The following is a 13,744-nucleotide window of genomic DNA, read 5'->3' on the forward strand; positions in this document are numbered from 1 at the left end:
TTTGCAAATAATGGAGGAGACGGGGAAGGACTGAAAGGTTTAGGCCGTCCAGTGGAAATACAATGAAGAGCAAGGTTTAAGAAGAGAAAACTATTTTCTTACCAGGTATTTTCTTTCTCCTGTCTGTTTGTTGCCTCTCCTATTGTGAGGTTCTGTTTCCATAGAGGTAAGACACTGAATCCAGTCACTCCAGAGCTCATGACCTCATCCAGGCTGCTTGGAGCCAGGCCAGCCCCACCAGCATGGCTGAAAGAGCTGGCAGCGTTTCTTAGCAAACAAACATTGCTGACACTCTCAAAAGCACACAGATTTGGAAAAGGAAAGTGAATTTCCACAAGCTTGAACAACTCCTCTTTCTCAGCTTGGGCCCTGCACATGCCAGAGGAGATCAGAATAGCAGGCTCTGACCTCAGAACACACTGAAGGCCCATAGAAAGTAAAGACAGACCTTGCCCTGAACAACTTGCAACTTGATTCTGCAGCTAATAAAAATCTGGCAGACAGGTTAGGGAAGGGAAAAATAAATGCAACTGAAAGAAAGAAGTCAGTGCAGGTTTTGCTGAATTGTCTGGAAAAGGATAGAAAGAAGAAAGAAGAGAGTGCTGTGGGTAACAGACATGAAGCAAACAAGAGAAGGAGGGTGCAGTATGCTTTTCAAAACGGGTGAAAGCAGTGGGAGTTGCTGCACCAACTCAGGCTTGCTGCCTTACTTGCAGAGATGGGAGGTTTCTGAACACAGAAAGGACACAAAAGGAACTTTGAAGCCTGATTTATAATGAAATGGAAACAGTGTAATGAAACAGCAAATGAAAACAGTGTAACTTAGAAGATACACATATATGTATATATGCATATACACACATTTATACGAAAAAAATAATAAATTATGGGCTAAAACAAAGATGAACTTGTAACATGAAGGAGAAGAGAGGAAGGAGCTGTTGTGTTTCTCCAGACAAGCATGAATATACATAAAGATATTCTAGGAGTGTGGCTGCTTTGATCCTTAATTCCAGTTCACCTTTATGACAAAGCAAAGCTGTTAATTTATCAAACTGCCCTTTAATGAGTAGCTAATTATGCATCTTTAAAATTGTGGTTATGGATGAATAAAGGCTTTCTCTTTGACTTGAGAGCAAAGTAACAGGCTTCTTGAAACTTTTTGTGTTAATCAACTTCCCAATTCACATTTCTCTATCAGCATATTATCATACCACTGAAGTTAGGAATACAGTACACAAAGGAAAAAAAAGGTATTAAAAACAGGGAAGGAACTTTTCTACTTATGGGACAGTTTTTGTGACTTGGCTCAGTTTCTTGATTAACTTAGATGAGTACATAGTACTTCTGTGTCATTAGTTAATCAAACTAGTTAATTACAAGTGCAGTGTGCAAGTAAATCTTGCATTCATGTTCAGATAGCTTTTCAAAATTTGAGGTTTGGTCTATCAGGGCAGTGGTATGTGGAGTCCTTTGAGATATCAGAAAATTGTGTCAATCTCTAGGAGGGCTAAAAAAATAGCAAGACAGAGAATGTCTTCTACTTGATCAGAAGACAAGGAGATTGCCACTGTCAAAAACTAAACATTTTATTTTTGGTAGCTGTGAAATTTAAGTATTAAAATTTTGTAGAGTACAGAAGACAGCAGATTACATGACACTTGCTGAAAATCTGGAGCCTTAAAATCCCATCCCTACAATTATACCCAAAGCTGGTTTGACTTAGCAGTATATTTGAGCTTCACAGGAGATACAACTGCAATAAAAACATTAATCCTGTGAAACTGAAGGTCATGTTCACAGCAAGCTCTGTTTTCAGGGGAAAATTCATTCACATAGGGAGTGAATACAAATAATTTAGGTGCCTATTCTTTTTTCAGAATCACTATCCTTTCAGGAGCGGCTCTTCAAAAATATAGAATCAAAGCAGCAGCTGTACCATGTTGGTAAGAATACATTGTTCTGAGTGTCATGTGCATGTGTTCCCAAGTCAAAAAGTGTTTTGTATATGTCTGGCAGAGTGGGAGCTGTAGCAGTTACCAATCTCATACAAAACACCTGAAGCAGGAAGATATCAAAGCCTGGCAAACTGCTTTTGACATTTGTAAACTCTACAGACTGCCTGGTTGACAAGAGAGAATGTGGATTCCTTGGCAGGTTGAATAGCATCTTCCCTTTTTTTCCATTCATAGTGGATAATAAATACTAAGTAGCATTTAAATTTGTATGATTAAATCAAGCAATTTCATTGGAGCTGTGAAGAGCTCCCTTCTCCTCTCTATTTTAACTGAAGTGAAAGATTTCACCAGCTTTTAGACTTAGCTGGAGAAACTAAGACTGCATTTATTTCCAAAAATGTTTTCTGTCTGCATTTTGTTACATTGCATGCTGAATGGCTAACACAAACCACTGGCTTTTAATAAAAACTTAAATCCTATTTAGTTTAAATAGGTTGCATTTATTAAAAAAAAAAAAAAAAAAGTAAAGAAAACAAAAGGAATATATTTTGTATTTTATGTATTTATCTACTGGTAGCATGCATTTCTACAAAAAACTCCAGTCTTATTTCCTATGCCTCAAACTATGCAAAGCCCACCCACCGTCCTACCAGTCTCCCAACAATGGGGCTGAAGCACAGGTAAGTTCACTTCTTGCAAAAAATCCCCAAGATAATGGATACAGGTACAAACAAATGCACTTTGGAGAGAATAAATACCTAACATCCTTTTCATCACTAAAATTGGCACATTTAGATCCTTTTGAGTAGCACTGGAATAAAAAAAAGTTTCACCTTCACATCTTCAGCACTTAAGACTAAGTATTGTATGCTAGCAAGATGATTAACACATATATAAAGCAAACTTTTTATAACCCTGATTTTTTACAGTACATTGGAACTGAGTCCCCTGCACCTTGTAGAATAGGACATCAACAGTACCACTTCATGCCATTCTTCTTTCATTGGGGAAGTAAATTTCTTGTCCTAGAAATGTACAATTACAACTAGAAGAACTTTCAAAAAACTAAATTCTCCATGCCCATATTCCATGCTGGTGAGATCTAACATGGCATAATGAGGATACAAACACATACCAATGAGCTTTAACAGTAATGTTGCTGCCTTATCTGTAAGACTTCATGAACAATCCTAGCAATGTAAAGGAAGAGTTGACTTGCTCTTATATTTCTGCTGGTGATTTGGATCACTGAAGGGATCAGCAATGCTTCAGTTAGACACCACAGTCATCCAGGTATCACAGCTACCTCTAACACTGAGTTCTGTAAGCACCTTCTTTCTTGGAGTTGCTTTCAGTGAATAAGAAAATTTTAAATCCCTACAATTTACATAATGATCTGAAAGCAGATGTTTCATTTGAAATACAAAGTGACATCTGACACCACAAAACCAGAACAGTAACAGAGCAGAAACTGTCAAAAAAGCTACTGTGTTATTCTTCCAAGTTTCACCTCCATGATTTTAATTTCATTCCCAAGGCTTCTTTTTGACACTAACAAATAAAAATCCACCTTATTTTGTCAATTTTGCAACCATAAGCATCCTGAGAGGTAGTGTATCTTCTATCCAGGTATTTGGAGAGTTCATCATCTTCTCCCAAAGGGCAGTTTCATCTGAAGTAGAATCCATCCAATCTACTGTAGTTCCATAGCTTTTGCCTAGAAAAATGCCAGTTTTAAGAAAAAAATACTTAATATGCTGCAGAGTTAAGTGCAGACAATCAAATTTGCCTGCTCTAAAAGGTTTACACCTCCTCAGGTAGCTGACCTAGTGCTTTGGAGATGCAGTTCTACATTTTTATTCTTGAGCAAATATGTCAAATACAATCAACAACAGTTTCACAAAAATTCTGTCATCTTTGTCCAGATTTTTTCCTTTTTATCCTTGGTCTTTTTATCACAGTCCCAAGGAAAAAAATGCCAATTGCCCATACATCTGAGAAGGCTTAACAATAAAACAGGGTACTGATTTTGTACTGAAATGCAACCTTGGCTACTTTAAAATTCAAATTAAGATTTACTATTTTAATTTGTAATTTAGGTTATTCTGGTGAACCATGCAAGAAACTAATTTGTGAAAAGTTGTTTGTACATTGCATTTCTTGAGAAGACTCCAAACACATCCTCCCCTCAGATCAGAGAGCAGAATGAAAGGGACAAATAGAAGAATTGTATGCTTTTCCTGTTGCTATATCTGCACATCTTATATTGCCCTGATGCTAAAAATTTGTTTGCATCTGTATTTTTTCCTATTCAGTATCTTCCAATCTTATCCTGCATTCCTGATCTATCCTTTTATTTCCACCCACTGCTGTCTTTACACTATTTTTTTGCATGAGAAAGTTTTCAAGATGTTATCAGATTTCAGGTGCAGGAATAGCATATTCTTGAACTTTATACAGTACCAGATACAATGTATGACCAGAAAAAGGTTTGTTTCTAAAATTTCTCTTTGTCAGGCATCCTAACCCCCCTAACATTACTATCATTTACATTTCAGGATCTTTTCTGAAGAATATGTACATTACTGAATGAAACTGTTCAAGAGAAAAAGACTGAAAGACAAGAAATGAGAAAGAAAAAAAAAAAAAAAAAAAAAAAAAAAAAAAAAAAAAAAAAAAGGGAAAGACTACTTTGTAAATTAAGTATTAATGTAGTGATTGTCCAGTACCTGTTCCAAGGCCTATCCGGAGGCCTCCCAGAAAGTGGTTTGCTAGTTTGTTGTGATCCCAGACTGTGAGTTCTATGCAGGCTTCCCTTAAATCTTCTGGTCTAAAGCCATCATAGACCATGGTGTGGTTGAATATTGGGTTTGTAGTTTTTGCAACTGTCCTTGTTTTCTGGCGACTTTTTCTGCTGGTGTCTGGGAGAATGGTACTTCAGAGAGAAAAAACACTGTCAGTTTGCACTTGCACAGCACAGCCTGCATTAAACATACTGAAAAGGCAAAAGCTGCTGATTAACTGTGTTTTGCATGTTAAAACAGGACTGAAGATAAGGTGCTCTACAGACATGGAGTGAAGGGTTATATTCTCAACCCCTAACAGGAAATACTTGCAGGAGGTATCCCTTGTGCTTCAGAGGATGGAAGGGCAAGTCAGGTGGGGAAAAGGCACAAGTGAGTTTATTTGCTGTGTTATCACTGATAATGCTGAAATATTTTGTTGCTCCCAGAGATTTCCTCAACCATCTTGTTATTCTTGTCTTTTCACATTTTTAGTCTGTATGTGGAAAGGAAGGGGGAAGAAATACAACTATGTATTCACACTATTACTTTATTTCACACTTCTTTCTCCCCCCAAAATTTGCTAAGCTAAACCATGTCTTGCACAAACATGATTTGCTAAAATGTGAATAAAAGCCAGAACAGTTTGACTAGTCCTTCCACCAAAGTGCCTGAGACAAAACCGAAATGCAATGATGACACAGAAAGCTCTCCCACTAAGTTTTACTTGGTGGTACATACTTAGCACCTGGAAGTTGTAAACTATGCAGGACAATTTGCACTACACTAAAGAAGAATCAGAAACCAACTCAGTGTTCTTTCAATATGAATGTAGAAAAAGAAGATACAATTACAAAGCACATTATTAGGCACCATGTTTGATGACTTCAATGACAATTCTTACCATTTAATAAAAGAGTTGAGCCTATTGCCTCTCAGAAGAGAGAGGTTATGGCATTCCTTCACCCAGATGTGGACCTCACCAGTAGATAGAGTCCTCTTTCCTGTAAGAATAAAACAAAACATCTGCTTAAGATGCCTTTTAAAATTATTTTGTCTGATGTAGCAATTCTTGCCCATTTGTAGAGGTGATATTCAGCCTGGGCTTGTTATCTCACATCTTAATTCAACACTGCTCTCTGTACTCTGGAAGCTGAGATCTTCATCCCATCAAAGTACTGCAAGATCATATCATGTCTGCATTCCTACAATGACTTTTCTTCTGTTACAACTAAGCAAACACAGGCCACTTGTCTTCTCTTCCCAAGGTTCCTAGATAAACAGATCAGCTTGTCATCAACCCATGTGATGTTAGCATTTATTGTTGCTTGTACTTTCAAATAAACTCTTTTATGCTCTTAGCATATTTGATTCTTACTGACTGACTGTCTGTCTGGATTAAAGACCTGACCTGGTTTCACTCTCAGATTGGTCCACTATCTGTTGCCAGACAAGATTAAACCAAACTGATCAGACTGCTATAATTTTCTGCTTTCTAAATACTTGCTGCTACTCCTTACACCTAGTATTGCTTGAAACTCAGGGTGTTGTCATTGTTTAGCACATCACAGCACCTGCCTGATGATTTATAATCTCTAAAATTATTGAGAAAACAGAATTTTGTTACACATACATATTGCATTACAAATCTTACATTATGACAATGAGGTAATTTCTTGATCAGTAACATTAAAAACAACAAAAGATCTCAAAATGGTCTTTAGGGTTCTTAACTGTATTCACAATCAGAGTGACTTAATCGTCTAGGAAGAAAACAGAAAACTTTTATGTTGAAAGAAGTTGTGTGAACATTAAACAAAGGGGATTTTTTAATTAAAAAAAGAAGGACAAACCACCAAAAATTGACGAACCCAAGCAAAGCAGCAATGCTTACCTCCAATTGGATGTGGGACATACTTGAGGGCTAGTTTCATCTCCCCTCTTTTTTCTGGATTAAAAGTTATTGCTGAAGTCTGAAATGAAAAAAAAAAAAAAAATAAACCAAACAGCTGATATTAAAATTGTGCTGCACTTGTTCCATATCCCCAGGTTTACTCCATATTTAGTTAACAAGTGCCTTCAGATTTCTGTTGCAGCAATATGACAATGAGAAATACTTTAAAATTCCTACTCCTTAGACTGTGAGAAAGTTTTTCCTACTATAATAGCAAGCTAGACTAAAAGATCTCAGAACTGTATTTCTGTTTACCAGTGTATAAGTATTTATGATTATAATCAGCACAAAACCCATACAACACACAAGACTAAGCCTAAAGAATGACTTGGTTTTGCACTTACACAGCAGAAAATGCAAAACAGCCAACCTACCCTTGGCTTGAGAGGAAACCAGTTGATCTGCTTATTGGATGGATCATTCCAGTCCCAAGCTCCTAAATCCAACTCCACTTCACCAAGGAAGCTATTCCTCCCAAAGGTATCATTGTGCCAGACAGAGATATTGAGGCTTTGATTCTTTAGGAACTCCTTCTCAATTTTATACTGCCAGGAAGAAGTAAGGAAAAAAAATTAAAACAAGCTGAATTTTTACCAATGCTGTATCAGAAAGTGACATGGTTAGGAAAAAAAGTGTCTGGGTTTATACGTCCATAACTGCCCACTTCTGCATTTCAGAAAGCAAAGAAACCACAATAAACCCCAGCTATTTACTTTTTGTTTCTATCATCTTAAGCTCATACATGCCTTGTGTTTGTTTACAAGAAGTACAAAACCACCAGTGCTCTCAATGCTGGATCCAGAGATCACTGCAGAGTTAACCTATCAATGGAAGCACACAGCCAGCTCTGCAGGGCAATCCCTCTTCCGCTGATTTCCCTTTTGAATCCAATCTAGACCTGTGCCCAAAAGCTGAGGTTCTTCACACATCAAACATACAGCATTTTATATCTAGTAATAAAGTAGGATAAATACCCGCAGTATTTCATTATAGACTGGATTAAAAGTTTTCTTTTTGACAGAGGTCTTCCGTTTGCCCAGTCTGTATTTCTCTGGAAGCAAGTAGGTCTTTACATACCTAAAATTTAGACAGGGTTGTTAGAAGAGTTAAAAAAACCCCAAAACCTAAAAAGTCCAGACTCTCTCCAACTTCATCTTCCAAAATACACAAGTATTTGCTTACAAAGTAAAAGAAATCCACTTGAGTAGACATTATGTTATTCAGCTTGTATATTTAAGAATTAGAACAGCAGTGGAGATGTATAACATCAAAACTTTCTTATAATATCTTTCTCCAAGGGCAAATCTGTTGAAATGTCTCCTCAGCACATGAAAATACCTGTAGCAGGCCCAAATATCATATTTACAGGTGCTGAAACCATATCAAAGTGGGAGTTACCATCTGAAAAATGGCATTTTAAAAGATAATTTAATATTCTTAAAAGTTTTAATTTCCTATGTTCGTATGTATACACATCAATTTATAAGGGCAGTTCTATATTCAATCAAAGTAAAAAAAAAAAAAACCACAGAGCACATGATAGCCTCTTCATCTATTTCTTGGGTGGTTTACTCCAGCAGGCTAGAGAGACTGGAAAACTCCAGCAGTTTTCATTTCCACGTTAAAAGAAAAGAAATGCATCCTTTGTACTTACGGGTCTGAACGCTGTCTCTTAACATCTGCTACTGCCAGGTCCTTACACTGGCAAATGAAGATGTGGAGCTCACTCAGCTGTTCCACGTAGTCAATGGCAAACTGAATGTTCCCCTTCACATCAACATTGCCAAAGTCTGCACTGTAGATGCTCATTAGGCTGCCGCTCACCTGCAGCATACAAGAGGAGAAATATTTTCCAGACATTGAATTTCACCAGCTACTTCAGGATCAGGGTAGAAGTTGTGCTCAGGATTCAAGACAGTAAAGAAATCAACTGCACCTCTTCAGATGTAACAATAAAATGTAATGGACACTATTATACAAGCTTCTCAGCAAGCAGATCAATGAAAGAAAGATATTTGGAAATCAAAGGTGTTAGGTCAGGAGTCTAACAAACAACAAATTTGACTGGGTTTACTGCATTGAGATAGAAGAAATTAAATTATAGGATGCTATAGATCTGAAGATTGCCTGTGCTCAGATATTTGAAATATTACTTCTAAATCTCCTCAGCTGATCTTCCTTGAAGAAAGCAGAGCCTAAGAGTTTAGGACAAGAGACCTTCTTAAAATACTAACAAAAAAATGAATAGATAAAGTCTATATGGCTGAATTACGTACCTAAATATGTAACTAAATAAAACACTGAAAATTAAGTACTAAATACAGAGAAGAAGAAAGATGTGTGTATACATATATATTATCTCAACATCCTTCTCCAAAAATCTGTTTTTCTTACTCAAAGTCTACATAAACCAATGGCTTTTGGTTAGCTACTTGACTCAACTACACACCTGATATACCAATATCTCTTGCTTTCACTTCTCTCTCTCCTCTTTCTCCCTTTCTAAATGTTTGTTGTATATGAATTGTCCCTCATTTTCAGCTACGAATATAAGCTCAAAGGGTAAAATCCATATCTTTGTTCAAAGCTCTGAACAAGCTCCAATATATTACAAGAAAAAAAATGAAATCCATTTAATTTTACTTTACTTGCTTCAGGCAATTCCATGCAAAGAATTATGTTATGTTCATATAACAGAAGTGGAAAGAAGGAGACAGAGATGACAAGGGAAGAAAAATAAGATGGATAAGAAAGAGCCAAAACAATATTGGAGAAATTAGCAAAAGCAAAGTGCCATTAAAATAATGCTTTGGTTTACATACAGAGGATAAGGATGCCATGCCAGAAGAGCTGCTAAGATTGGTTAGAGAGCTGGGACTCTTCTTGATTCTGCCAAAGGAATAACTGCTTTCTGATGTTGTATCTGTCTCTCTGTCATCACTCTACAAAAACATCACAGAAAGAAAGTCTGTGTACATTCTTTATAGTCACAAGGAAAATTTAAAAAAACCCAAAAAATAAACAAACAGAATTTTGATGCAGATTGAGACTCAGTGGAAGTCTGAATTTACATTCCCTTGTAGTGCAACATGAATAATATTTCTTGAATTAGGTCATGCATTTAAAGTTGAAAGGGAGTTTTTCTGATGAACAGCCTACACTGATAATTTTTTTAAGCAGCAACGCAATTAGGTTCAGGAGTTTGTTTGTTTGCCTGTTTTAAATCTCAAGTGGCAATGAAAAATTACAAAGTTAACTTTGTTGGGACAATTAAACTCAACTTCTCTGTGTCACTGTCTCATGCATAACCTACTCAATTGATAATGCTCAGTTCTTTTACCAGTCCTTTCCGTCATATAGGAAATGCTGTCACTTCTGTGCCTCTATCTTAAGGGCAGCTGGCCAGATGGTAACATTCACTGGAGAACTGGGAGAACAGCACTGGATACAGTGAATGGCTTTTGCAAAGTCTTTTGAGGGCAAGCAGGGCTTTGCTTTTCCATGAGGGAATTGCAGCTTTTGTTTCCTTGGTCATTATCAGGTTATGTATTCACAACCTCATTCTATCTCAATGCTATCTCTGCACTAAAGAATTGATCCTCTTCCCACATTGTGCCTTCCTACGAAAGCTGTTACAGACAACTTCATCTTCCTGTTGTATTCCACCCAGAAACAATTTACAAGGTCTCCCCGCTCCTTCAAACAGTTTTGATGTTTGATGTCTGATGCCATAGATCTTCTAATAACAGGTACAAGATTAGCAAACAACTATTTCCACACATATTACGAAAATAGTTATTTATATAAATGAACATTTAGCATATAAAGGCTTTTTCAATTACTTATAAAATCTGGTTATGTCTATTCTGTTAAGTAAAAGTAGACCAGGATGGTTCCTCTGTTCAGAGGTCAATGATAAGGACTGAATAATGTCCAGCCTACCTAAAGCAAGGCTTATTGAGGGAAAATTGCTCTGGAGAATGCTATTTGGGACTGCACAAAATAAATCCAGAGAGTGAAGAAACAGTTAAGCAGTGTGGATAATCAGTCTGGTTACATGGACTCTTTGAAAGACAGAAAAATCCTAAGTCCTCCTATGGGGGAAGGATATATGGTGATTAGATAAGGAGGAATTGGCTTTAAACTAACTGATGATAGGTTTAGATAAGATAGTAGGAAGAATTTTTTCATTGTAAGGGTGGTGAAGCACTGGCACAGGTTGCTCAGAGAAATTGTGGCTGTCTCCACACCTGGAAGCGTTCAAGGCCAGCTTGAATGGGGCCCTGAGCAACCTGGTCTAGTGGAAGGTGACCCTGCCCATGGCAGGGGGCTTGGAACTAGATAGTCTTTAAGGTCCCTTCCAAACCAAACCATTCTGTGATTCTTCTGACAGAGAATCATAGATGTCATAGACCAAACAGTTCAAAATGCTTATCACTTTCAAACTTCAATGTCATTTTAAGAAATCTGAATATGGCCTCAAAACTTATTCCAAGGTTCACATCATCATGATGATAACAAACAATAATCAAGCATGGCATGTTGTTGGGAATTCCAGAATTTTATTTGCACAGAGTTAATGGTTGGGTAGCTGAAACTATAACATTTCAGAGATGGAGCTTACCTCTTCCTGTAAGAATGATGGTACCGACTTGCTCAGTCCTTTCAGTTTTTCAGGGTTGGAAAACTGTTTATCAGGCTGTGAAGTCACTGTGGAAACTGAAAAGCAGTAATTCAAAAGGCTTCAAAAATATGTTTGTACATCAGAACATTGAGATTCCATAACAGGATACAGTCAGAAGAAAACCACTTTGGATGAAATACAAGCACATGCACAACCAGCTTGGATGCAAGGGTTTGTTGTTTTTTTTCCCTAAGACTCAGAGAAGCTATCATTAGGAAAAATAATCTACTTTGGCATTGTCTAGAACAGTGACCAACAAATTTTGAGAGGACCAGAAATGCTGCTTGATATAAGGTAGCCTTGGTGCTACAAGCAAATTCTGATCAAAAGTGATGAAGAAAACACTGAAGATTACCTTCTAGATTTTCTTCCTAGAAGAATAAGCACACTTGTGCACTAATAATATCATCACTGGCATTACATTTATCATATTCTTAGTAAGAAGTCAGCATACAACCAAATTCTGTTCTATTTACTCAGTCTCTTTAACTGCAATAGGCAAATTTGTATAAATCAAGCAATCCTAGACCTGACCCAGGAAGCTGCAAGTATTCCTACTTAATTATAAGATGCATATCTTATTAATGATGCACTTTTTTGCACTCTGTCTATTCCATACTTACATACCTCTAGTGCAGCTCACTTCTGCGCTCTTTCACTGTACAAAATCTAATTGCACAAGCTAGGCTTGCAAAAATCCAGTTTGGAGTAAGCTTGTGATCATGAGAATTTTTCATGCTCTAGCCCCACTTATATTTAATAATACACAAAGATGAACTGGATACACATTGTGAGATGCATCAATATCATGTGACAGCAAATTATTCGGCAACAAACAGCCAGCTACAGGAGTACATATTTATTGCATAAAATGAAACACTGCACACAATAGGATTGTTTGCCAGGCGAGTGAAACTTTTGCAAAGCTTTTGCTGTCAAAACTCAACTACTGCTCAACAGATTAGTTATTGTCAGTATGCAATTAGATGCAGTACTTAGAGCAAGTATCTAGTCCAGATGTGTAACTTGTTAGCTGTTAAGTGAAGAAGTATTGTTAATGTATTAGTTCAGCTATCAGAGGAAAAGTCTCTCCAGTATCTGCTGTAAGAACTCTACTACTCACTTTCTCCTGCATTTTCAGTCCACCCTTGATGCTGATCAGGTTTCGGACCTGCTCAGTGCAGTATTAACAGTCATTCAGCAGCACAGTTTTGCAAGGCTATAAATATCATCAATATACTTTATATGTGGGATTTTTCTGGTTTTTTGGTAGTTTGGGGGGTTTTTACTTCCCCAGACCCCATTAACTTTGAGGTTTTTTTTTTTTTTTTCCAATAGTTAGTAGTGGTTTAGGTATTAGGTCTGTATGGGCATTAAGTCTGTTTGATTTTGGTGCATCATGAAGCCTTTCTGTTTATGCAAACTTAAATTCACAACTAGGGACATGGCTCAGTGGTGAGCTTGCCCATGCTGGGTTACCCTTTAGGATCACCAAATCCAACCATTTTCTCCAATCTAAACAATTCTATTATTCTGTTTCTATGTTTTGCATTGCTGTTCTCCTTTGAGGACGTGGATCATGACAAAACATGAGTGTAATGTAAATGTACAAGCTAAAAATCAGTCTTTTTGCTGTTCCAAAAGTCTTTTTAAGAAAACTTGCCTTATTCTGCCTGTACAGCTATCAATTTGGCTGTGTGGCACTTTTCCCTAACTTCAATCCTAACAAATTAGACTCAAATTCCCCCTGCTCTTTTCAGGTTAGTCTCTACACATTCACACTGAATGCCAAATAGACTTTCAGTAGGAGTCTCCACTTGAAAGCAGAGTGCAGGATGGTGCTTAAGTCTTGTAATTTACTGGGTGTTGTAGGTATCCCAACATACCATCATTATCCTGTTGATACTATGAGACACCGGCAGGCAAAATGCTCTAAAGCATCTAAACCATAACTTAAAAAACTGCACACAACTGTTCTTTTAAAATTGTAAATGCAGTAAATAAAGAATTGTGCATTATATTCCAATATATTCTATATTATTTGCTAGTTTTCAATTCTGTTTATTTTGACATGTTCTTGGAGCAGGTTTGCTTTTTTATTTTTCTTAGATTTGGAATTTCTAAAGGTATACAGAAAAATTTAACTGTAAGGCATCTTTAATGCACCAATGGACTGATGATAGCAGCAGCAGCCAATCTAGAAGTTCATCTATTGCTTAGAATAATGCTACTTTATAGGAGTAAGGCAGGGATATTAAGAGAGGTTCCTTTCCAGCTGAGGTATTCTGAAGGGTGTTTTGCACTAGCAAAAGCTATCTTGGATCTTACAATGCAACAGACAAACTGAATATTTACTGAGGCAAAT

General features: G+C 36.9%; 1 protein-coding gene across 8 annotated transcripts in view; it reads right to left on the bottom strand.

The window, feature by feature from the left end:
- Positions 1–2,477: 2,477 nt before the first annotated feature.
- The window catches only part of SYTL2 (synaptotagmin like 2), a 53,437-nt gene continuing 42,170 nt past the window's right edge, over positions 2,478–13,744 (bottom strand). For 4 of the 8 annotated variants that reach the window (XM_083855690.1, XM_083855685.1, XM_083855686.1 and 1 more), the window contains 10 exons: positions 12,503–12,550; positions 11,320–11,414; positions 9,518–9,637; positions 8,350–8,519; positions 7,670–7,772; positions 7,070–7,240; positions 6,636–6,714; positions 5,646–5,745; positions 4,688–4,893; positions 2,478–3,675 (listed from right to left, as the gene is read on the bottom strand). In XM_083855690.1, the coding sequence (XP_083711816.1) occupies positions 3,530–3,675; positions 4,688–4,893; positions 5,646–5,745; positions 6,636–6,714; positions 7,070–7,240; positions 7,670–7,772; positions 8,350–8,519; positions 9,518–9,637; positions 11,320–11,414; positions 12,503–12,550 (1,238 nt within the window). In that variant the 3' untranslated portion in view covers positions 2,478–3,529. The remainder of the gene's footprint in view (positions 3,676–4,687; positions 4,894–5,645; positions 5,746–6,635; positions 6,715–7,069; positions 7,241–7,669; positions 7,773–8,349; positions 8,520–9,517; positions 9,638–11,319; positions 11,415–12,502; positions 12,551–13,744) is intronic. The other 4 variants (XM_083855691.1, XM_083855688.1, XM_083855687.1 and 1 more) reach the window with 2 other exon arrangements.

This window comes from Zosterops lateralis (genome assembly GCF_965231275.1).
Source record: "Zosterops lateralis genome assembly, chromosome: 2".
In the NCBI taxonomy this organism is placed as follows: domain Eukaryota; kingdom Metazoa; phylum Chordata; class Aves; order Passeriformes; family Zosteropidae; genus Zosterops; species Zosterops lateralis.